This window comes from Artemia sp. Qi Xiang Cuo, chromosome 1, assembly GCF_049724085.1.
Source record: "Artemia sp. Qi Xiang Cuo chromosome 1, ASM4972408v1, whole genome shotgun sequence".
NCBI classification, from domain to species: Eukaryota; Metazoa; Arthropoda; class Branchiopoda; order Anostraca; family Artemiidae; genus Artemia; species Artemia sp. Qi Xiang Cuo.
This window is the reverse complement of record NC_142794.1, coordinates 45796408-45818745: the sequence shown is the minus strand read 5'-3', so window position 1 is coordinate 45818745 and position 22338 is coordinate 45796408. Positions and strand designations below refer to the sequence as shown.

The window sequence follows — 22338 nt, the reverse complement described above, 5'->3', positions numbered from 1 at the left end:
TTCTTTTGTACCTAATAAGGGCTTGGCTCGATTTTGCGCCAAATCATTTTCTAAATTGAACTTACCTCATTTTTCAGATATGTAAGACTCAGATCATTTTTTCATCTAGTCAGTAAGTACTTTTTCTTTGCCGGAGGTTATCCAGAGGTTGGAATTATGCCGTAAGCATGAACGTGCCCGGGGGTGAACCAGCCCACTTTTGTCCTGCTAAGATATATATTTGAAGAACTTGCCTTTTTAACAATTTAGAGATCTCACCTTTGGAGCTGCGTGAAGGGTCATTATGAGTGCCTGAATGCCCATTTGTGTTTTTGAGCTACGGTGGAAGGCTGAAAAAGTAGATCTAGAGCAGGAACCGCAGAAGTGGAAGAACCAGTCAAAATTGACTTAGCTATGGTGACAACCCGGTGAGTCACCAATGAACAAATTAAGTAAAGATAATCACCGAATGGAACCTTGCCTACAAGTTGCTGGAATCTCTTATGCTCAAATACTCCTTTTGATCTCCGAAAGTGGATTTTTTTTTTTTTTTTTTTAGGAAGATTGCTCTCTTTGTAAAAGTTTCGTTTTTTTAATCAAATATAAGTAGTCTGTTTTGTAACTAGTAGAATTTCCCATATTTGTATGTCAAATTTATAGCAATTTCACCCATTTCTTCTTCTTATTGAATGTCAATTTGAATAGCAAATTGGAAATAGTGGAAAGATATATTGCCTGTATGCCAATTGTCTATGATTTTTCTACCAAATTGAGTCATTCTCAGAATTATAAATTAACATCTTTTAGATAGTTTGTCTGTTGGTATATGCACACCTAGTAAAATCACAATATTTGAAGAGGTATAAATGTGAAACTGAATTTCTTTATGCTTGAGTGTTTTTTGATGATGTATAAGGGTGTTTTGATCGTAAGAATCTATTTCAGTGCTCAGGTGATCACGAATTTACTCTATTTAATTTATTTAATATTTTCAGGCAGTTACAGTGACGATGGACAACAGAAACAGTCTTCAGTTGCCACAGATCCCGTCACCTCAGACGATGAATTGGATATGGAATCTTCTGAAGAGCAATTCGTAAGTTTTTCAACCTACTTTTAGCTCCGAATAAAGCCTTTAGGCTCCTACTTTCAGCTCCTTCAGCTCCTAACATGTAGCCTAATATTAAATGGTTATCGGAAACAATATTTTCTTAAATCTTTTCATGAAAACTGAAAATAATAATAATAATTGATTTCTTCCATGTACATACAAGAAAAAAAACACAATTTACGTTAGAGGAGTTCGTTAGAGAAAAAGAGACAAAATACGCCCTTCACGAGAAAAATAACTGTCTACTGACATACAGAACATTAATAGTAAAATCTCTGCATGTTTGAATTCTACGTGAAAAAAAAGGTACTAAGAATAAGTATTGCTCTAGTATTAAGTTTCCGAAATACTAAGCGTTTAACAGCCCTTTTTTATAGTAAGTATTAAATGAGCCCAAAAAATCTGTAAAATAGAAGAGATTCACTTTCCCCGTTATGGAAACGCTTGGAGGGGGTTCAATGTTACAAATGGTAACCCCTACAAATAATAGGGTGTAGTTGAGAGGTAGAGCAGTTAATTCCAAAGCCTCTACAAATGTTGGCATTCTCCTTAATTTTAGCCCGCAAAACAACCCAGAAAATCTTCAAAATATTTTCTTGTCCCACAATTTCTGACCTGTGAACACTTATGGTAGATTGAACATGAAGAGGAGAAGTTTCAATCACTTTGAACTTGCAAATGGACTTCACAGATCAGAAATTACGGACAAGGCTTATAAAACGTACGGGGTGCATTTTTACTCTCTATTGGATTATTAGAACAAGATTTTTTTTGTGTCAACATAAAACAATAGAGGAATGAAATTTAAAACGAATAAAAACCAGAATAGTCAATGAAGTCAAACTGAAAAGCAACAGCAATTTTCACAAATAAGTGCTGCTGCCCTTAAAACCGTCAAAAAGCAGGAATATCAAATATGTGTACTTCAATAAGATATTACAAAATTTAAGGAAAAAGTGGGAAACACTCCTGAAAATGGAGCTGGGGCAATTTTGATCCCCAGAGGCGATCCTTCCCAATTGGTGACCGTAGAATATACAGGAAGATCGCTCTCGAACGAATTTTAAAGTTCTATTGCCCTCTTTAGGTAACAAAAGAGATCGTGGTACTGCAAAGTGTGTATTTCTACCATTTCGTGTCACAAAACAACCATCTTGTCCTGTATAGGACCAACATACTATTTAGACTAGTATTCTAAGATACCCAATGGAACTAAAACTACCGAAAGTACATTGGTAGTTTTACTCCCTGCTTCAGAATTCGATATTACTACCCGGTGCCGCATTTGTTACTATACATATGTGCAAATTCATAAAAATGGACGGTTATTAGAGAGAAGTATGTCGGCACGCCAATTATTTAAAAAGTCACTTATAACAACCATACGGGTTTCTTTTTTGCTGTGATAAGGGTTGCTTCTTATAATGTAAAATATAAAAAAAAACTCTTCAAATTTTGTTCTTAATAATTTTGGGAAGATTTTATCTACTACTGTTTTATTAAGAATTAGTTGCTGTTTTTATCTGATTAGAACTGAGTAATTTGAAGTAATTTCTAGGTTTATTTGAAATAAAGAAGTATTCTGTCCTTTCAACAGGAAATAAATAATTCTGAATAAATGAGTAGTATTCCTTCTTTGAAAATAAATAAATTATTCTAATTTAACAATTCAGAATGAGTTCTTAAATGTGTTCTTGTGTTTTGGGAAGTGTTGGATAAGTTCAACTCTTGTGATTTACTCTTGAAACAGGCTGACTATTCCTGTTTCCATACCCGACCCAATTTAGTTCTGCTTGTTATTTACCTTAGTTCAAGCAGTTTGCTTAGTAAAGAAAGATATCTCTTCAATGTATTTTTTTTCTGCCTCATCATGTACGAGTAGATTGTACGGTCCTAGAGACTTAGCGAGCAGGGGGGGATTCAACTGATCATCATTAGAAATTTCTTCTGCCCATTTTAAGAGCCAAAACCATTTGAAGGGCAGCATTTCACTTATTCAATACATCTCGTGCCCCCAAGCTCCCTTCAGCACTGCTGGCATCGGATCAGAGGATATACGTTGACAAACGAATTCGTTTGTCATGGTAGGATATTCGCTGTGCACAATTATAGAGATACCCTAAATTTTCACATGGGCCTATTTAATCAGTGACAAAGAGTGTGGGTTACTTATACGTGTGGAAACTGGCATTAGTGTTGACCAAACAAAATGTATGTACCATCTAGCCGTTTTGCGACACCTTGTATTATTTTTTTCAGTGTAATACTAAGAATAAGTAATTTAATTAGTGTTATTGCTAAAATTGAGGTAGTGATAAGTATTTGGTCTCAATTTCTGACAGAAAAATTATTACAAAGCTTTAAAAAATGCCAAGTATCTCCAAAAGCTTGATGACATTCATAGTTTTTTTTGTCGATTTAGTGCCAGTTTCTACTCTAATAAGTTACCCATAATTTTTGGTCAGTCAAACAAAAGAGACACTGTGAAAGATAGAATAGTGAGGTGATCTTTTATTTTGTAGTAATTGCCAAACAAGCTATGGATTTTCTTCAGATCAATGACTGTTGTATCGATTCGGATCGCGTAATTTTGAATTCTTACAGCTATCCAAACACAGTATTTTTAGCAGCCCTTCCTTGATAGGAATATGTCGATAGAACCGTTCCTAGAGGTTGTTTTTTCAGATTCTATGGATGAAGGATGACAGATTGCCAAAGATTGTCCTTGTCGGCCAACTTTCTAGGACCCAACGAAAAGTAGGTTGTTCCCGAATGGGTGGGGAGATCTCGTAAGGAAAGATATAAGGGAAATAGGAACTTCTTGGAAGGGTGTAAAGAGGGAGGCTTTGGAATGATTGGGATGGAGGAGGAGCGTGTTGGTCTCAGGCGGCTTGGTGCTGCACTGAGTTGTTAGTAGTAGTAGTAGTAGCAGTAGATTAGCTATAATTTAAGCTTAAACGAGACTCTTCTAATTTTCAACACGAAATCCTTTACTTGATTAGCAATTCGGGGTAACGTATGTGTTCAGCTATTTAAGCTAAGGAAGGTTTTCTTATCGTTTCCAGCGTTGTGAAAATCCTAAAATTGGCATAATTTGGACTAGATTTAAGACAGTTCTGAGAATTAACACGATTTTTAAAATATTTTTTCATAGTCCAGATGACTGTAACGAAATATATTTCAGCTATTCGTTTAAACCGGTAAAGCGGTTTCAGGCTCGTAAAATGAGATGGTGCTTTGTTTTAAAAATTTGCTGAATGCCTTTCTTGGTCTTTACTGCGGAATTTGTCTTTTGCGGTTAAACTATACGTCTTTTTTTCAGAATTCAAAATATACTTCTGGTTTCTCTGCTGCGTTGATACGTGGTAAAAGAACAGATTCAGAGAGTTCAAATCAGGTATATTTTAATTTATCCTGGCAATCTCTAAAGTTTTGAATAAGCTGTTTTTACGGTTATTTACTACAGTGCTAAAATATTGCAGTAGCTTCTTCAACACAAAATATGAAAGCTCAGAATAGCAAATTCAATTTAAGCATATGTCATCTAGCTATATAGAACAAACAAAAGAACAGAACAAAATATGCTACCATGGCAAGCAAAACAATACCTTCCCTTAGGCGTTGTGAATTTTCGTGTAGTAAAAGTCTACTAGCGTTCTTTTTATTTGTTGTTTTTAATTGACATTTTACAGTTAAATTATTAACTTACGAATGATTATTCATTCTTTTCTTTTTCCTTGTCGTTTTGGCATTCTTTGCCAGTTTTCCAGTTTTTGTTGTTTTTTTGATATTTTTTACGCCGAAGCCTGAAATCGGCCTTTCGGGGCTTGTGATAGTGATTTTTTAAAATAAATCTCTTATTTTGTATTATAAATAGTTTGACAATCATTTTGTTAAATAGAAAATCAGGACCTATGTATCTCAGTACAATGTCTAATGTCATATTAGATTAAAAAAGAAAATAAAACAAAACCTGAATCGATGCTTAAATCCTTTTAAATGTTTAATGACATTTTTTGAATGTTCGTCTTAAGTATTTACTTCTAAATCCTCGTACATGGTTTTACAATCGACTTAAAAAGTACATTTTTTAAGTCCAAGAATCATTTCGTTAGAAAAGAGACGCATTCGCTACTCTGCTCCAGCTTTTACTATTCTCTTACTGTGAAGTAAAAATTCAGCTTTGGAGCAGTATTTTTCATAGTTTTTCCCTTTATTCTTTTATTCCCTATTTCATAAAAACATAGTTTTCCATTGCTTGGCCCAGTTCCAAAGCTCTGTCAAAGCACCAAGAACATCAATCCTCAGTGTTTTCCGTGTTTTTCACTGGTAGTGGTGGTGTCAGTTCATTATTTTTTATGGGGCGGGGGGGGGGGTCAGGGATCTATCACTCAAAATCTTTGGGGTTAATTTTGCTTCTTTTTAATTTCTCCAACGAAAGTACCAAAAGAGCCGATTTTTTTTTTAACTGAAAATACCGAAAAATGGTACTTTTCAAGATTTAGAGAGAACAAAATATATTGGGTGGCCATTGTCCCCACCCCCACCTCTAATTGAAGCAATTGACTGGTAGTCATTTAACAAACGCCATGATTTTTTTTTCTTTTTTCTTTTTTCTTTATTTTACAAGTTTTCAACTGTCTTCTGTCTTCCTTTAATTGTTTCTCATTTAGAATTCATTCAATGCTAGAATATTCATTTAATGCTACTACTACTACGAATAACTTACTGCAGCGCCAATCCACCTGACGCCAACACAGCATGTTCCTCCTCCATCTCAATCTATTCAAAGCCTCCCTCTTTATACCCTCCCAAGCGCTTCCCATTTCCCTTAAATCTTACTCATGAAATCCTTCCATTCTATTCGGGGACGACTTGCCTTTCGTTTGGCCCTACAGGGTTGGTCGACACCTTCTAAATACCAGCACAGAGTTGTTGGACAGGGGGAATCGGGATTTCCCCTGGTCCAAACGCCCTCCCCCAGAAACTAATAATAGTGGCCAAAAAATGCACTTTCGTGTACTGGCCCATCCCCCGCTAAAGGTTAGATACATACATAGATACTTAAACGTGTTTATGTATCCTACTTCACGCTACCTCAATCGGAATCAATATGTTGCTCCTCCTTTTTTAGTTAGCGAATTCAATTGTTCAAATGGCGTGTTACGCCATGTTCAAATGGCGTATGTGTAATGGTAAATAAATTATACACACTAAAGGATTGTTTACACTTGAAAAAAAAGAGATAATGATTGTATGTATAAAACAAATATTGTAAATTAATATATAAGAGGAGGGCACTTTACATGTTCACATGAGAGCCATGCCTCTGATGCCCTTCCATGGCTCCTCTTTGTTGACTGGGGTGCTTTTCTTCTTTTCGAACCTCAGTGCATTGTTTCTGCAGTCTTAGAAATTCAAATAATGAACGAAATGAAGCCTTTTAACGTTTTTTTTTATTTTATTTATTTTTTTATTTTAGCCGAAGAAATTAAGTGCATATCAACTATGGTCAAAGGAAGCTAGAGCTGACCTGTTGAAAAGAAATCCACATTTAGGTAAAAATCACGTTTTATTTTCCAGTTCATTGTCTTGATATATCGGGTTGATCTCTTTACTGGGTTGATCTCTAGTGTTAATGATAGAACCTCGTGGTCAGAATCAAAGTCACAGGGTATCTGGATTTCTACACTATTTATAATATCTGTTGATGTGAAAGTAAGGTCAATGGTTGAGTACTTGCCTGTCTGTGGGTTCAGCCGTGTATTTAGGTCTTTGGGGGTGACAAGGGGCAACTTATTTATGGGTTGTAGGATTTAATTGGTTAGAGGGGTTGCAATTGGATCTTCTGGTGATACACTATCCCACATTCTGTGGTGTAGGTTAATGTCACCACTTATTATTTTCACAGGGCCAAACGAACTCATAATCCGTTTAGATTGTCTCAAGGAAAACTTATTTGTCTATGAAGCATACCAGTTAGCAATACTATTCCACTTGTTTCTTCCCAGTAGTTTTTTATGTCAGTTATACCTACCTCTACGTCCCCTTGTGGACTGGAGTCATGTATTCTAAAAACTAGGTCATTTTTCACAAGTGACAGTAGGCTACCACCTGTTTTGTGGACTATGTCCCAACGGGCAATATTGTACCCCTTGAAATCATGGACAGTATTCTCCTGTTTTATGAAAGTTTCTTTAAGTAGGAAAATATCAGGAGCATGCCTGACTAAAATATTTTGGAGTTCTTTTCTTTTGGCTTGGTTGAATCCCCAGATAATTAATTGGAACACTGAGAGAGTGCTAGTCATTTGTATGTGAGGGGGCTAACCGGGGTCTCTGTAGCTTATTACCACTACCTTCTGGGCTAGGTATAGTCTACTTTCCTTTATATTTTCTTTCAGGAGGCCTTGGGCTTCTGGTTTGTGGAGGGTTGTTACTGGTTGTAGGGCTTAGTTCAACTTGTTTAGGTTTTCAGCAATGTTGGGAAGGGCTAAGGACTGGATTTTGAAGATTAACTGGCAGTATCTTAGAGACTAGTTTGCAAAGTGATGTTATTGTCTCAGCCAGATCAGAGATCTGCTTTGTAACACCTTCAAAGATGGTCATATATTTCTTGTTCAGGTCCTCAACTGGATGGTGGTTAGGTTTCAAAGGAGGGAAGGAGTCTTTATGGGCCATAGGGACATGTTTAGTTTGTGTTGGAAGTCCCTACTTCAGGACCTTGGTAGCAGTCCTTATGGGGACATTATTAGTGAAGGAATAGGTTACAATTGCTTTCTTCTCCATGAATACTGGGCATTCTCTAGCATTAGCAGCATGGTTACCACTGCAGTTAGGGCACTTGAGTACCTGATCTTGTTTATTTTTTTTTAATTTGGGACATTCATTATGAGTGTGTTGTCTACTACATAATAGACATCCTCTTCCTTTGTGGCAATTTGAAGCCATGTGGCCGAAACTATGGCAATTGCAGCACTATATAGCCCGGGGGTTAAACTGCTTTACTGTTTTCTTTGCATCCTAAACAAAGATTTTCAGTCGGACCTGAACATCCCGATTGAAGGTGCAAACCAGGGGGATAACAGATGGACTTGGGTTTTGAAAAGCCAATGCCACTTGTTTTATTCTATTGTCAACTTGGACCTCCTTGACAAGGTCATCCAGATGGGTGACCTCCTCAGATGGGATAAATACAATTCCTTTTCTATTTCTGATTAAAGCAGTGTTGGAACTAGGACCATGCACAAACTTTACTTTACAGCCATTTACTGCTATATCTAAAATTGAAAGTATAGCAGTAGCTACTGATTGGTTTGCAACTATTATTATAATGGAGCCATTTGGTCCAAGTCTTTCTAACATTGAACCATAATGGCCCCTGCACTCATGATTATGGAGGTGTTCAAAAAGTTTTTTGGCAATATCTGTTCTACTACCTAATGTCAACAACCTAGTGGTCTCATTTGGACCTTCAACACCTAAAGACAAAATCCTAACACTAGTGTTATTTGGGTCAGGGATGACAGGACTACTAATTGTCCTGTCAGTCATCCCAAATTAAAAGATAAAACCCAATGGGTTAAAAAATAATCAGGTAAAACAACAAGATAAAATCACAAAAGAAGTAAAATGACAAATAAATAAAACAAATACACGGAGAGGGGGGACCCCTCAGTCAATAATAAATTAAGAAAGCAAAATAAACCAAAAGCAGGCACAGCACTAAGTTTCAAAGCAGGGTAAAAATGGGTTGCTAAGCACTCTGAGCACTTTGATAGTTGCAGAATGAAGAAATCTGGGAAAATTAGCACAAATCACAATAACAGTCAAAGCAAGCCAAAGGCCAAAAATGCACAACAAAACGAGTGTACAGGTGTCAGGGACCCCAAGGGCAGAGCCCCTTGTGATTTAATCAACAAACCGAGGCACAAAGCTATCCCTGCTTGGGAAATGGCAATTTTGAATATATTTTGGTTTGTTTCAATTTTAATTAATTTTAAGCTAGATCATATATATATATATATATATATATATATATATATATATATATATATATATATATATATATATATATATATATATATATATATATCCTTTTAAAGTACTTCCTTTTAAAGGAAGTATATATATATATATTACTGTGAATATCCAAAATCTGGTTAGTGTTGACATTCACCGGTGAATGTCCGGAATTCCTTTTTCTCTGCTTGGATTCAATTACTTTTGTGAATCAGCTTTTTTGGTCTTGTGCAAGTTTTGATGATTAAATGTAAAGTTAGGTTAGGCTGGGTTAGGTTAAATTAGGTTATATATTTCAGAAGTGGGTTGAAAATCTAACCCAGCCTAACGTGTCACCATCAAACCTTGCTTAAAACTAAAAAAGTAGACTGGCAAGGCTGACTAAATCCAAGGAAAAAAGAAAGTATTTCCAGTTGAAACAGTTTTCTTAGATTTTCTCATAAAAAATTATTTTATGGGAAAATCTTAGAAAACTGTCCAACTGGACAAGTGTCCTTATTAATAACCATCTAGGAGATAGTAGAAATTATTCGCTAAAACAAACATGACGTAAAATGTGTGTGGGGCTGAAATATCCAATAAGCTGCGCGATAAACATGGCTCGATGCCGCTTTCTTGGGCTAAAATGAAATAAGACAGCTAGGTTTGAAGGAAATTGGAATTTCATGGGAGGGAGTAAAGAGAAAAAGCTTTCTACATGTCGGAGTGGAAGAGGAGCGTGTCGCTGTGTTGGCCTAAGCTGGCTTGGCTATGCAATGAGTTGTTAGTTGTACTGTAAAAACATGCATGGTTGTATATATTGGCTATAATTATATTATTTATGGTTTATATTTATGGGCACATTTATATTAAAAAAGAAAACCTTTTTCATTAGATAGTGTAATTTTTCTGGTCAAACCTAAGAATTTAAATCCTATCGTTTGTTTTTGTTTCAGATTCATCACAGGTAATGAGGATTTTGGGCCAACAGTGGGAAAGTCTTCAAGGACAAGAAAAATCGGTATGTATACCTAGGAACCAACAAAATAGAGTTATTTAGTGTTAATCATATGCTGTCCTTCTAAGTAGAAAGGTTATATCTGAAAATGAAATATAAAAAGGATTTCAGTTAAGCCACTTTGTCGATGCATACTGTTCATTTGCAGATTGTTCACATGCAGCCTTTCTCTATTAGCCGTGTCATTATTTTCCCATGGTTATAATTCATTACCACATTTTTATATGTCCTTAATTTGAATTTTAAAATCGCAGATTAGTTTTGCTTAAAATTTTCTAACAACTTCCTTTTAAACTAATTTGCCTGGAAAAATGGAACTTGAAGAAAATATTACCCTAAAAAACTAATTCTTAAAATTCAGATCTATCTGTAAATATCAACCTTACCATGGACCTTAGGTCCTCATAGGGCGTCAGTGAGTATCCTCCTATCTCTAGTTTCCTTTCAGTTTTGCCGCTGCTTATATGTCCTCCCACTCTGGGATGAGACTCATTTAGAGGGCTGTTCTGCCATATTCGAACGTCCTACGGGGCATGTTCTTTTTTCTTCCTTCGTGCTGGGTACCTTCTAGCTGCCTGGGAAGGAGCATTTTCATAAGTCTATGATTTGGCATGCTGAGGATATACCCAAAGTAATACCATCTTCTTTGTCTTACAACTGAAGCGATGTCTAGTTGGCGTGTGCGGAATGGAATTTCGTCGTTGCTGACATGGTCTTTCCAGCCGATCCTTAGGATCGGGCTAAGGAAATTATTCTCAAAGGCAGTGAGACATTTCTTCTATTTCTCAGTTGTTAACTTTAGGCATTTCATAGAGTCTCAGAACAGACAAAACGGTGCTCTGGAACAGGCTGTGTTTCAGCTTCTGTGCACTATGCATTTCCAGATTGGCATGAGTCGCTAAAATGTTGGCCAGGACCATTCTAGTCCGTAGTTCTTTTTCAGAATCGCCTTTGGAAGCTCCTGTGTACTTCCACTGTACTTCCTATTTACTTGAAGTCTGTAACCTGTTGAATGTCTTCACCTCCTAGATGAGGTCCTATGGCGGAATTGCTAATTGACATAGCTTTACTCTTTAGAGCGGTGATGTATAGTCTGAAGTGTTCAACTTCCTTCGCGAGTTTGTTCAGGAATTTCTGAAACTTCTGTTTGCTGGCTTCTACGGGCCTTACATCATTGGCTCAGTCGACCTCATGATAAAGCTTGAATAAAACTCGGATTCCATGCCCATCTATTAGTCTAAAATGTAACCTACAACTACGATGAAGAGACGAAGTGACAGGGAGCAACCTTGCTTGACGCCCGTTACAATCTTCAAGTGGCGTGTGTTACCGTTAGAGGTTCTAATACAGTGTTTCGTCTCTTCATACATGGTAACTATTTGACGAATTAGTTTTTCGGTAATTTTGCAGAACAAAAGGATTCTACTATTCATTAGACTCCTCCAGCACTATGCTTGGGCAAATTAAGGTCTGCACAGCACAGTACACCAAACAAAAATCAATTTGTGAGAGTTTAGTTGAATAGAATTTATGTTATTGGCTAAGGCCTACAGGCAGTATACCCCTACCTTCTTCCACCTCTGTCTTACGCACGTACCGTCCATTTCTATACTGAGTAGATTCTGCTTATTTTCTCCCTAATTACGATTCATGGAGACACTTGACAGATAAAACAATAAAAAACTTTGGCGTAAAGAGCGAGGCGTTGAGGAGGGGGCAGCTCCTTTCATATACGGAATAATTTCTGTTCATTTTAAGTTTTAATGCCGCTCCTTACTTTCAGTTAAAAAACTCAGCTTCAGTCATAAATACCAAAAATCAAATTCGCAAGTAAATAGAATAGATTCTTTTTATTTTTTCGTTTAATTTAATTTATTTTTTACTTTCGTTTTTAGTAGAGTCATTTAAAGTAAATCAGGTTTAAAGGGACTGGATTGGTAACAACTCGTCCCTTAAAAACCTGCTTATGGTCGCGTATGATTTGTTTTGATTTGTATGATTTGTTCTGGTTGTTCAGATCTAGCCCCTACTTTTTGTGAAGTCATATAAGTCGTTTCTTTTGGCTTCATCCTGTTCCCAGGCGCTCGATTCAGTCAAAAAAAGTGTACGTTGTATTTTCATTCTCCTGAAAAGACTTTGGAGTTTTCATACTATAATTCCGGGTTTAAACTGAGTTGTTTAAATTAAACCAGGTTTAAAGGGACTGGACTGGTAGCTTAGCAATTCGCCTTACAAATCTGTTTATGCTCGTATATGATTTATTTCTGTCTTATCGTTCAGTAGTTTGGGAAAATTCAACTAAAGCCTGACTAGATAATATGAACAAACCAAAAGAAAGAGACAAGGTTACATGCATCAAGTGTGGGTCAAACTTTGACTACGAGTAGAAAAGAAGATAAGGCATTTTTTAACACAATTAAAAAGTAATTAAATTTAAAGAAAAGAAGCCCCATGAGAGCCTTTGAAAGCAGGTGTATACAGGACAATGAAAAAAAAACTCGATTAAAATACGAGGTTGAGTCGGATACGATGCTTGAGAAGGACAAGCATTTGGCTGTGTACTCAGAATTTTTTCCCTAGGATAGGAGTGCTTTTAAAGCTGCTGGGATAGCTCGTTAAAGTCGAAAAGTAAGTTTTTGCCTGGGACGAAAGTAATGAGCAACGTTAAAACTTATAACGAACAGAAATTAGATAAGAAATTATTCCACATGTGAGCCTCCGGCTCTTTATGGTAATTTTAGATGTCGCGTCATCGATCAACACGAATGATGAGAAGGAGTCAAATATGTTGGCAAGACGTCTCCGATCAAAGACCGAACAAAGTATTTTTTTACATATGTTACCAGGCTGGAATATATTACATTATTAGTTGCTGGTTCCAATGACATTGTTAAGATTGTCCGAGAAAATCTTACGGTGAATCCAAGAGATATCTTGATGGAAATACAACCATTTTCTGTGTTCGAGCTATGTAAAGAGTTAGCATTCGATTGCACTGAAGAATTTCTTCATATTATTTCAGCAATTACTGGAGTTGTTGTCGAAAGTTGCTGTGACGATTTTGAGAGTATAGTTCACAAGGGTCCCGGAATAAGGAAGCCAATCTTTAACGAAAACCAAAGAAATTAGCCTATTTCATGTGGTCGTAATCAATCAAAGCGGAGTGCTTTCTCAGTTAATTCTACAACATAAAAATCAAACAATGGCGTTTTCATTCGAGATGGTATGAGGATTACCAGTTCTTATAATACAATATCGAGAAAGATGTTGCCTTCTGCTTCGTGTGTTTAGTTTTCGCTAGTGGTCCCAGGAGCGACCAATCAAACAGTTCGTGATAATGAACTGTAAGTAAGGAGCGACCCGGCTCAATAGTAACAGAAACTGTAAAAAACGGAATTTTGATACCAATGGATACATCAAAAATTAGATTTGTATGCTGATTTCAAATATACTAGTTTCATCAAGTTTAGTCTTACCCATCAACAGTTACGTGCCTAAGAAAATTTGCCTCATTTTCGAAAAAAAGGGGGAAAACCCCCTAAAAGTAATAGGAACTTTAATGAAAATCACACCATCAGATTCAGCGTATCAGAGAACCCTACTTTAGAAGTTTCAAGCTCCTATCTGCAAAAATGTGAAATTTTGTTTTTTGCCAGAAAAAAAAAATCACAGATGCATGTTTATTCGGTTTTTTTTTGTTTTTTTTTTCCAGGGGTGATCGTATCGACCCACTGGTCCTAGAATATCGCGGGAGGGCTCAGTCGAACGGAATTAAAAGTTCTACTACCCTTTTTAAGTGAACAAAAAAATGGAGGGCATCTAGGCACCCTCCCACGCTCATTTTTTCCCAAAGTCACCCTATCAAAATTTTGAGATAGCCATTTTGTTCAGTATGGTCGAGGAAAATACAATAACTATGTCTCTGAGGATGATTTAATTCCCCACAGTTCATGGGGGAAGGCCTGAAAGTTATGAACTTTGCCCAATGTTTACATTGGTTATTGGTAAGTATACAGAAGTTTTCAGGGGGGATTTTTTCTGGTATTTGGGGGGAGGGGGGACGGGTGTTACGTGGGAGGATCTTTCCATCGAGGAAATTTTGATGGGGGAAGGGAAATTGCTGTGAAGGGGGCGCCGGATTTCCTAGCATTATTTAAAAAACGATCAGAAATTAAATAAAAAAAAAACAAGAATTTTTTCAAATGAAAGTAAGGAGCAACATCAAAACTAAAAATGAAAAGAAATTATTGCGTATATGATTGGGTTAGCCCCCTAGTCATTAGCTCCCACTTTAAGCAATTTTTTTTTGTACTTTCATCATAGCTATTTATTCTAGTTAACGGCCTTTGTGATTAAGGGATCATTCTTAAAGAATCGGAACAAAATTTGAACTTTAGCGTAAAGAGCGAGGTATTGACTAGGGAGCGAACTCCCTAATATACGTAATACGAATGTAGAAGTTCGTTGCGTAAGTTAATTCGTAAGTTAAGTCAGAACAAAATTTCGAGAAAGCCATTTAGCCAAAAAAAAGTTAAATTAATTCGTAAACTACGTTTTAATTATTCATGTACGGTGAGCCAAAATCAAATCTGCATTAATTCAAAAACATTCAGGAATAAATAAAAAAATAAAAAGTTTTTTTAACTGAAAGTAAAGAGCCACATTAAAACTTAAAACGAACAGAAATTATTCCGTGTATGAAAGGGACTATCGCCTCCTCAACGCCTCACTCTTCACGCTAAAGTTTGACTCTACGTCAGAACTCTACTTTTTAAACAATAAAAACTTTGGCGTAAAGAGCGGGGCGTTGAGGAGGGGTCGAACCCTTCATATACGGAGTAATTTCTGTTCGTTTTAAGTTTTAATGTCGCTCCTTACTTTCAGTTAAAAAAACTTGTTTGTTTTATTTAATTTCCGAAAACTCTTGGGTGGAAGACGGTGCGTAGCAATAGCACGAACAGTGTGAAGAAAGGAAAACTGGCGAGTCATTTCTCTTCTTAGTCACATAAAAGCTCTCAAACTAGGGTTTTGCAGCAAGCAAAAGGTTAAATCACAAACAGAAAAAATTCGAAAAACTTTTTGGACCTTGCAAGGACCCTAACGAGACTGGGCATTGGCTTTAGGAGAACCGAAGAAAAAACGGCGACTTTGTTCAAATTGTTCAACTTCTAATGAGATATGTGACAGCTTTTCATACCCGACATAGACCATATAAATTTTATCGATTCACAGACAATTCCTCGGAACGAGTTCATTGACTTTCTTTCAGTAGAAGTCAGGGAGATGATCCTCGACGAAGTCGTGGATTTAAAATTTTACTCTGTGATGGTGGATACGACATCCGATGCTTCACTTTCTGATAAGCTTGCGCTCGTAATCCACAATATCAACTCGAAAAAGACACCTAGAAAGAGACTATTTGATCCTAGCGAGGCAAATGTTAAAGCCGGGCAGGGTATGGCAGAAAGTATAATAGGAACATTATCAAGGAGATGAATCCCTCTGGATAAACTAGTTTTCCAGTCTTACGACTCTGCAAGTTTGATTTCGGGTCAATTTAATGGAGCCCAGCAGAAAGTATCTGAACTTCTTGATCGCCGTGAGCTTTATATTCCCTGCCAGGCCCACAGACTAAACTTTGTTATAGAACATAGTCGCAATTCATCTCTTTATTAGTCGAGCTTATCAAGATCCTTGATGAAATATACGTGTTCTTCTCTTCATCTACAAAGCATTTTGCTGCCCTTCAAGAAAAACTCTCTTCGATTGAAAACAGCCTTACCCTCCGAAACTTATCACGGACTTGGAACTGCAAGGGCTGAACCCATACAGGCAGTGGTTACTTTGTTTTAAGCAATAGTTTCAGCAATTTACGAAACAAAACAGATAAAAAAAAACGCTGATGCAAAGACGAAGGCACAAGCTAGTGGCATTCTGAAAAGGATTCTAAACTTCGAATTTATCGCTAGGTTATGAAAAAAAAAAATCGTGTACAAGATACGGATAGCAACGGAAAAGTTTGAAGAAGAGGGGAGAAATATCATAAACATAATCGATCTACTAGAAGCTATGAAGAAACTTTTCGAAAGAATATCGGAGAATAAAATGAAACATTTCATTGACAGTGCAAAAGGGTTCGCCAGACTGAGAGAAGTCGATCCAGAGGCAGATTTCGTCGGTCATCATTGTCGTCGACTTGGACCATCTCATTTTAATAGCCGAGCTCAGAGTCAAGGTGAGATCTCAATGTATCAGTTCCATAGATAACAGTTGAAAACACTGCTTGAAAAGTTGACTACAATGAAGGAAGATAATCTCAGAGCTTGGCTGGTCAATCTTCAGCCATTTTGCTCCTTACTTTAGCCTCCTTTAAAAAAAGGGTTTCAGTTGCAGATATTGTCCTAGCAACAACGTTTTTACAAATCAAGAAAGAACTAGAGATTCTACTGCTTTTTTAGTAGAGATTGAAGTTCGGTTTGAGTTTTGCCACGGCGCTACTTGCTTCAGAGAAGTCCTAGGTGAAGAAAATCGCCGGCAATATCAGCTTGAGCAAGCTAATCGCCTTTGCCAATTGGCTGCGACAGCCCCTGTTGCAGTTGCTTCTGCCGAAAGAACATTTAGCAAGCTCAACTTTGTCAAGAAATACCTGTGAACTGCCATGGTTGATTCTCGACTAGATTCCCTAATGCTCTTGGCGAATGAGAAAGACCTCACCGATGCCATTGACTTAAACAAGATTGTCCAGTGGTTGCCCGCTTTGAAGAAGAGGCCAATACAATTATAGCTGTTCTTAGTTACGCATTTAAACATGAGCTATTTTGTTTTAGTTTCTTGTTTGTCTCCGTAGATAAGTATAAATGATAAAGGATTAATGTATAATAAATTTTCATGAATCGTATAATGGGATCTAGGAGTCGTTTAAATGAAGGGATTCCCCCCCCCTGGCCTGGGTGCTTCGAGCCATCCCTGCAGGCATAGATTACTTAGTTATTTGTATCTAATGGTTTTATTTTTCCATTTCAAAAAATTGTCAACTCTGCAAAGCTTACACTCAAAGTTAATGAATCGCTTCGTATCAAAACTGTTGTTCGAGGATGCTAATACCTGTCAAATCATAGGATTGTTGAGGGAACTGGTAATTTCTCAATTTTTCCCCAATTCGGTTGCCTTATCTTCTTTATTTTCTTTTTTTACTAGGCCAATTGTTGTCAACATTAGCTTATTAAAATTTATTATGCTAATTCACTTGTTAGGTTTCATTTAACATAATTTTTTTTTCCGTTTTTCATTACTTTAATTTTGTTTTTGCAGTACTGGAAGATGCTTGCGAAAAAGCAAAGTGATTCTTTGCCACCTTCTACCACTAGAACTTCAAGTAGGGGTCGTGGAAGACCTAAGGGATCTGTAAACTCCTTATTTGGGAAAAAGACTAGGTGAGAACAATAATTAAATTATTTATAAGTAAAATTAATTTATTCATTTGGTTTTGCTTACTTTTCTTTATGGTGGGAATCAGGCATTTCCACCTCGCCCAATATCGGGTCATTTACTTTGGTCTAATAACAAATGTCTAAAAATTAGAAGTTAAAATTTGTCTTTGTAATTTTCTACGTCATAGTCAAGCTGTGGGTGAAGGGGATGTATGTTAGGGTTTGGCACTAACGTTTCAGCCAAACAAGAATGATTAGAAGTGAAAAGAAATACCTCTAAAAATTGTCTGGAAAAATTGTCTGAATCGTTTGTTTGGATGTTGAAAACCTTTCGTGGATTTTAAATTTGACTTTCTTAAATTGTAGCTGTTTATTCACGTGTTATTATTTCCTGTGTCGTAATTTTCCTTCTTGCCTTTATGTTTCCGTTTTATATCCTCTCAATTACCCCTTTTTCTTGCTGCTCATCTGTTAGGCATAGGTATAAGCTGCTTATAGCGTTTATTTAATAATATTTTGAAAGGTGATCTGTAAAAAATATAACAATGTAAAAAAAAACCATCTACTAAACCACGCAAAAAAAACTAATTTTTCACAAACTATCCTTATTTTTTCTGACTTCACCTTAAAGATTTCAACGTGTATACGTCTCAAGAAGTGATAGCTTGTGCTGATTGAAGCAATCACTTGACATCTTTTGTACTTTTGATATAGTTTTGGCTGTATTACTCCAGTGGTATGGTGACTAGTAACCTCGATGTAGCTGTTACTTTTACTTATCCATGTGAGAGTTTAATTATCATAATAGGCTTATCTAGCCACTATTGTTTGTCACATGCCAAGTACTGACCCATTACACTCACATTTGGCATATGGATAACTGGTGAAAAACTTTTTTGTGTGATAAATATTGCAGACTCAAAGATGGAGACTCCTAGATAATTTTCGAATGTACTTCCCACAAAATAAGTTCCTCTATTTGCTCAAATGATTCGCCTTTCATTAATTGGCTCATTAAAATCTGATAGATGCTGAAACTAACTGTTATGAAGCCGGTAACATATTTGAAGCTCATGAGCTTCGTGAATCTGTTAAAAAGAAGTAAGTCATTCTAAGACCACAGTGGCTATACATGACATATGAAACTAAGAGAGGAAAGGAAATAATAAATGAAAAATAAAATAAAAAAGGTGAGAAAACGAGGATTCTATCAGCTAGTGGCAAAAGTCAGCCAGTGGTTGTTACTGGCTGATAAAATCCTCCTTTTCTCACCTTTTTTATTTTATTTTTCATTTATTATTTCCTTTCCTCTCTTAGTTTCATATAAAAAGAAGTAAAAAAGTCTTGATATTTAACAAAAGTACAAAATTGAAACTTTAACATTGATCAAAACATGAAAAAAAAAAGAAAAGGCTCGAGTATGCCAACACTTCCCCCAAAAAATAAAATTTTAATTTGACTATAGACGAACTCCCTTGTCCTCCTGTTAATATTTAGAGCCTGCATCTTGTACAAATTGTACAAGTCTACCACTGACTTCGCACGGGTTTGACAATCTCTGAAAAAAAAAATGAGAACTGTTTGTGATATGGTTTTGTGATGTATGCTTTGTGCATGGATATCTGTATGGTTTTGTGATAATAAAAGTATAAAGAAGAATTGCCAAGCTTAAGTTTTGTGACGATCTTTAAGGAGAACAGTCCGTGAGAAAAAATCTGCGAAAATTTTATCACTTTAATACGCCAATTTTGGACCAAAAACCGGGTTTAAATGTTCTGAATCTTCTTTAGTGAATGTTCAAGTACCTTTGTCTGTCGTAGACATGCGCAGACTTGTATTCTTTAAAATACCTCCTTAATTTTTAGAGTCGTCCCAAGTTTTGATGTTAATGGAAGTAGTTTTCTTGAATCAGCTGCTTATCTGAATCTGCTTGGCCAAGGACTGAACAATATCGGAGAACGCCTTAAGGAGCATCAAGAGGTCTTTGTCCCATTTATTTTTCTTCATTATTTACTTCTTTGGGGGGGGGGGGGAAAGGGGACAGATTTTTGATCAGCTACTCATTCTACGCACCCTACCGTATTTTGGTTATAATTTTTTTTTCGATAATTCATTATTTAAAAGAAAATAATTAGTAGATTTTTTCAAGGTACTAAAACAATAGCTATAAAACTAATTGTCTCCTCTTTTATCTAAAATTAACGAATTAGTAGAAAAGTCAACGAGAGTAATTGAAATGGTAATTGAAAATATTACACAATCAAATTTTATAGGAACGGAAAAACTTATAATGTCTTTCAGTTTTTTTTTTTTTTTTTTTTTTTTTTTTTTTTTTTTTTAACTGTAATTAAGGAACAATTGTGCGTACGAGGAGAGCCTTATGTGCATCTAGGATATGACAAAACTAGAAAAGGTACGGGGGATTTTTTGAAACAACAGCATTGGGGAATACCCCATTTTCACACATGTTAAACAATGATAAACTATTAGCAAAAACTGTTACGTTCGTTAATTAAGAAGAAATGTCGAACAGAAAATTTATTTTGCATGGGTTGTTTCCAGTCGTTGGCAAAAACGAGAGGAATTAAAATTACAAAGTTTCGCGCTACTCAACCTAATTCGTTAGAAAATAACTTGAAGCAAGATTTTCTATTTTAAAAAAAAATTTAAACTTTTCAAAGATTTTTTGAAAAAAAAAGAACTGACACAAACTCTCTGTGTCCGCATTATATGAATATTAATAGTATGTATCCATTTGAAAATTTAACAGAATGATTATCAATTTTGCAGTGGGTGAGGTCCTCTTTCCCTGAGCCAGGCCTGAAGGACCTATGTCTGTAAAAATGTTCTACTTTTGATTTAGGGACCTATATACAGTGCCCCCATCACTGATTGAAAAGTAATTAAAAATATTCTTGCAGCAACGTATGCAGAAGAAAGGGCTTGATTGCATGACACCAGTGTTGTTTTGCATATGTTAAACACATTAGCGGAGATAAGTAGCTATATACCATTAAAGTGATTAATGGTATGTATGGGCATAATATAGCTTCGTGTATGCTAGATGTTTTCTAAAGGAATGGTCTACAGGACTAGAAGTGGAATTCGGTTAAATGACTAACGTACATGTGATTTTCATCTGATTTAATGAGAAGAAAGCTTAAAATGTTACCATTCAAATACTACTTTTGTCCTACTTACTACTTTTAGATGAGGCTTGGTAACTTAAAACTAAATACGGCAAGGGCGAGGGGGAAAATGGTTGAAAATTTCCAGATAAGTGAAATTTCGTTTTTAATTGTTTTCCTGACTCGCAATTTACAATTGTGGGCAACTTAAATTAAAATATTTAGTCCATGAAAAAAATTGTAATGGCCAAAAAAATAACCTTGTTTTTTATGATATGATCTTTGTTTTTTTTTATTATATATATATTTATAGTTAATTATCATCAACAGTCTACGATTGCACTTGCTATTTACATTCTTTTTGTAAACAATTATACATAATTCATATAAAATCTATGTTAGAATCGCAGACAATTCATCCGAAATAAAATAGTGCTTTGATTAGTTGCAATTATCTATTTATTAGTAGGTCGTTTGAATACAAGTGATTTTTGATTTATGAAATGGAAATGGTTTTATCATTTATATTTATTTTAGACTTGTATGGTCTTGCATATACTTCTTAAACTCTTTTTAGGAGCCAGTTAGTCAAGAGCGTCTAAATGGATTTTTAAGTGTATTACTTGATTCCGCTCTCTGTTCCATGGCAACTTTGATGTCCTTGACACAGTATATCGACGAACTTGAAGATGCTATACCTGCAAACTCAAGAGAAAAAACTTTGAATAATATCAGCTATATCATGCCTGGAGCTATATGAATTATTCATATATTAAAAATATTCTTTTCTTCATTAAGCTTAATTTTAGCTTGCTGTTGTCCACAAAGTTGGCCGATTACCATTAAATACAACTTTTTGGAAATTGTTATTGTAGTAAAACTCGCCACTACTGTTGAAGAAGCCTAAACAAAAGAAAGTAGTTACTTCTAGTTTACTATCATCTTGATTTCAGTTGTGTGATATTAAAATATATCATTTTGCATTTATTATAAACTTTTGTACAATTCTGGTAAAATATAGGAAATAAAATCATTCTATTGTAATAATTTTTATGAGTGAGAAATTTCTAACATAGGAGACTTTTGCGTTAGAGAATGTTTTTCATAGAGATGAGTCATAGCTTTCATTGTTGTTACAGTAAAAACAAATGAGCATGAAATACAATAAAAAAAAATTGCAAAAAGTTAAAAAGTGACAGCATCTAATTCAACCTCTTTCGGGGAAGGATACTGCTGAGTTACATAATGAGAAGAGATTAAGAAGAGAACTAACATACACTTGGTACAGAATGGTCTTAAGAAATCCTAGTTTACTTTATCTTTTGTATTACATATACTTAATTGTAAATTAAGTATAAATTACATAATTGTAAAAAGTAATACTTACAGGAGCGTTAATTGCCCCTCACCTGATTTTGACTGTTTTGGGTATTTTCATTGAAAAATCGTAAAAACAACAAATTACTCCCGTAAATTTTGAAAAATACATCTCCCCCTAGATTTTTATGACTGATCCCCCCCATCCCCCAAATATTTGCGTTCCTGGTCAGAGTTGATGTCACTAGTACCTACAAACAAAAGAAATATAGCTAGTTTTACCCTAAGAAAGATACAGGCAGGATTGAATAGTGAGAGTTCTTACAGAATAAAAGTACACTGATAGAACATAAAC

General features: G+C 35.6%; 1 protein-coding gene across 2 annotated transcripts in view; it reads left to right on the top strand.

The window, feature by feature from the left end:
• LOC148956381 (HMG box-containing protein 4) overlaps positions 1-21728 on the top strand; it is a 113977-nt gene extending 92249 nt beyond the window's left edge. Inside the window, exons 4-10 of one of the 2 annotated variants that reach the window (XM_089095099.1) lie at positions 975-1075; positions 4413-4487; positions 6573-6648; positions 10047-10111; positions 17420-17541; positions 19404-19518; positions 21244-21728. In XM_089095099.1, the coding sequence (XP_088951225.1) occupies positions 975-1075; positions 4413-4487; positions 6573-6648; positions 10047-10111; positions 17420-17541; positions 19404-19518; positions 21244-21426 (737 nt within the window). In that variant the 3' untranslated portion in view covers positions 21427-21728. The remainder of the gene's footprint in view (positions 1-974; positions 1076-4412; positions 4488-6572; positions 6649-10046; positions 10112-17419; positions 17542-19403; positions 19519-21243) is intronic. The other variant, XM_089095101.1, reaches the window with a different exon arrangement.
• The last annotated feature ends 610 nt before the right edge of the window (positions 21729-22338 follow it).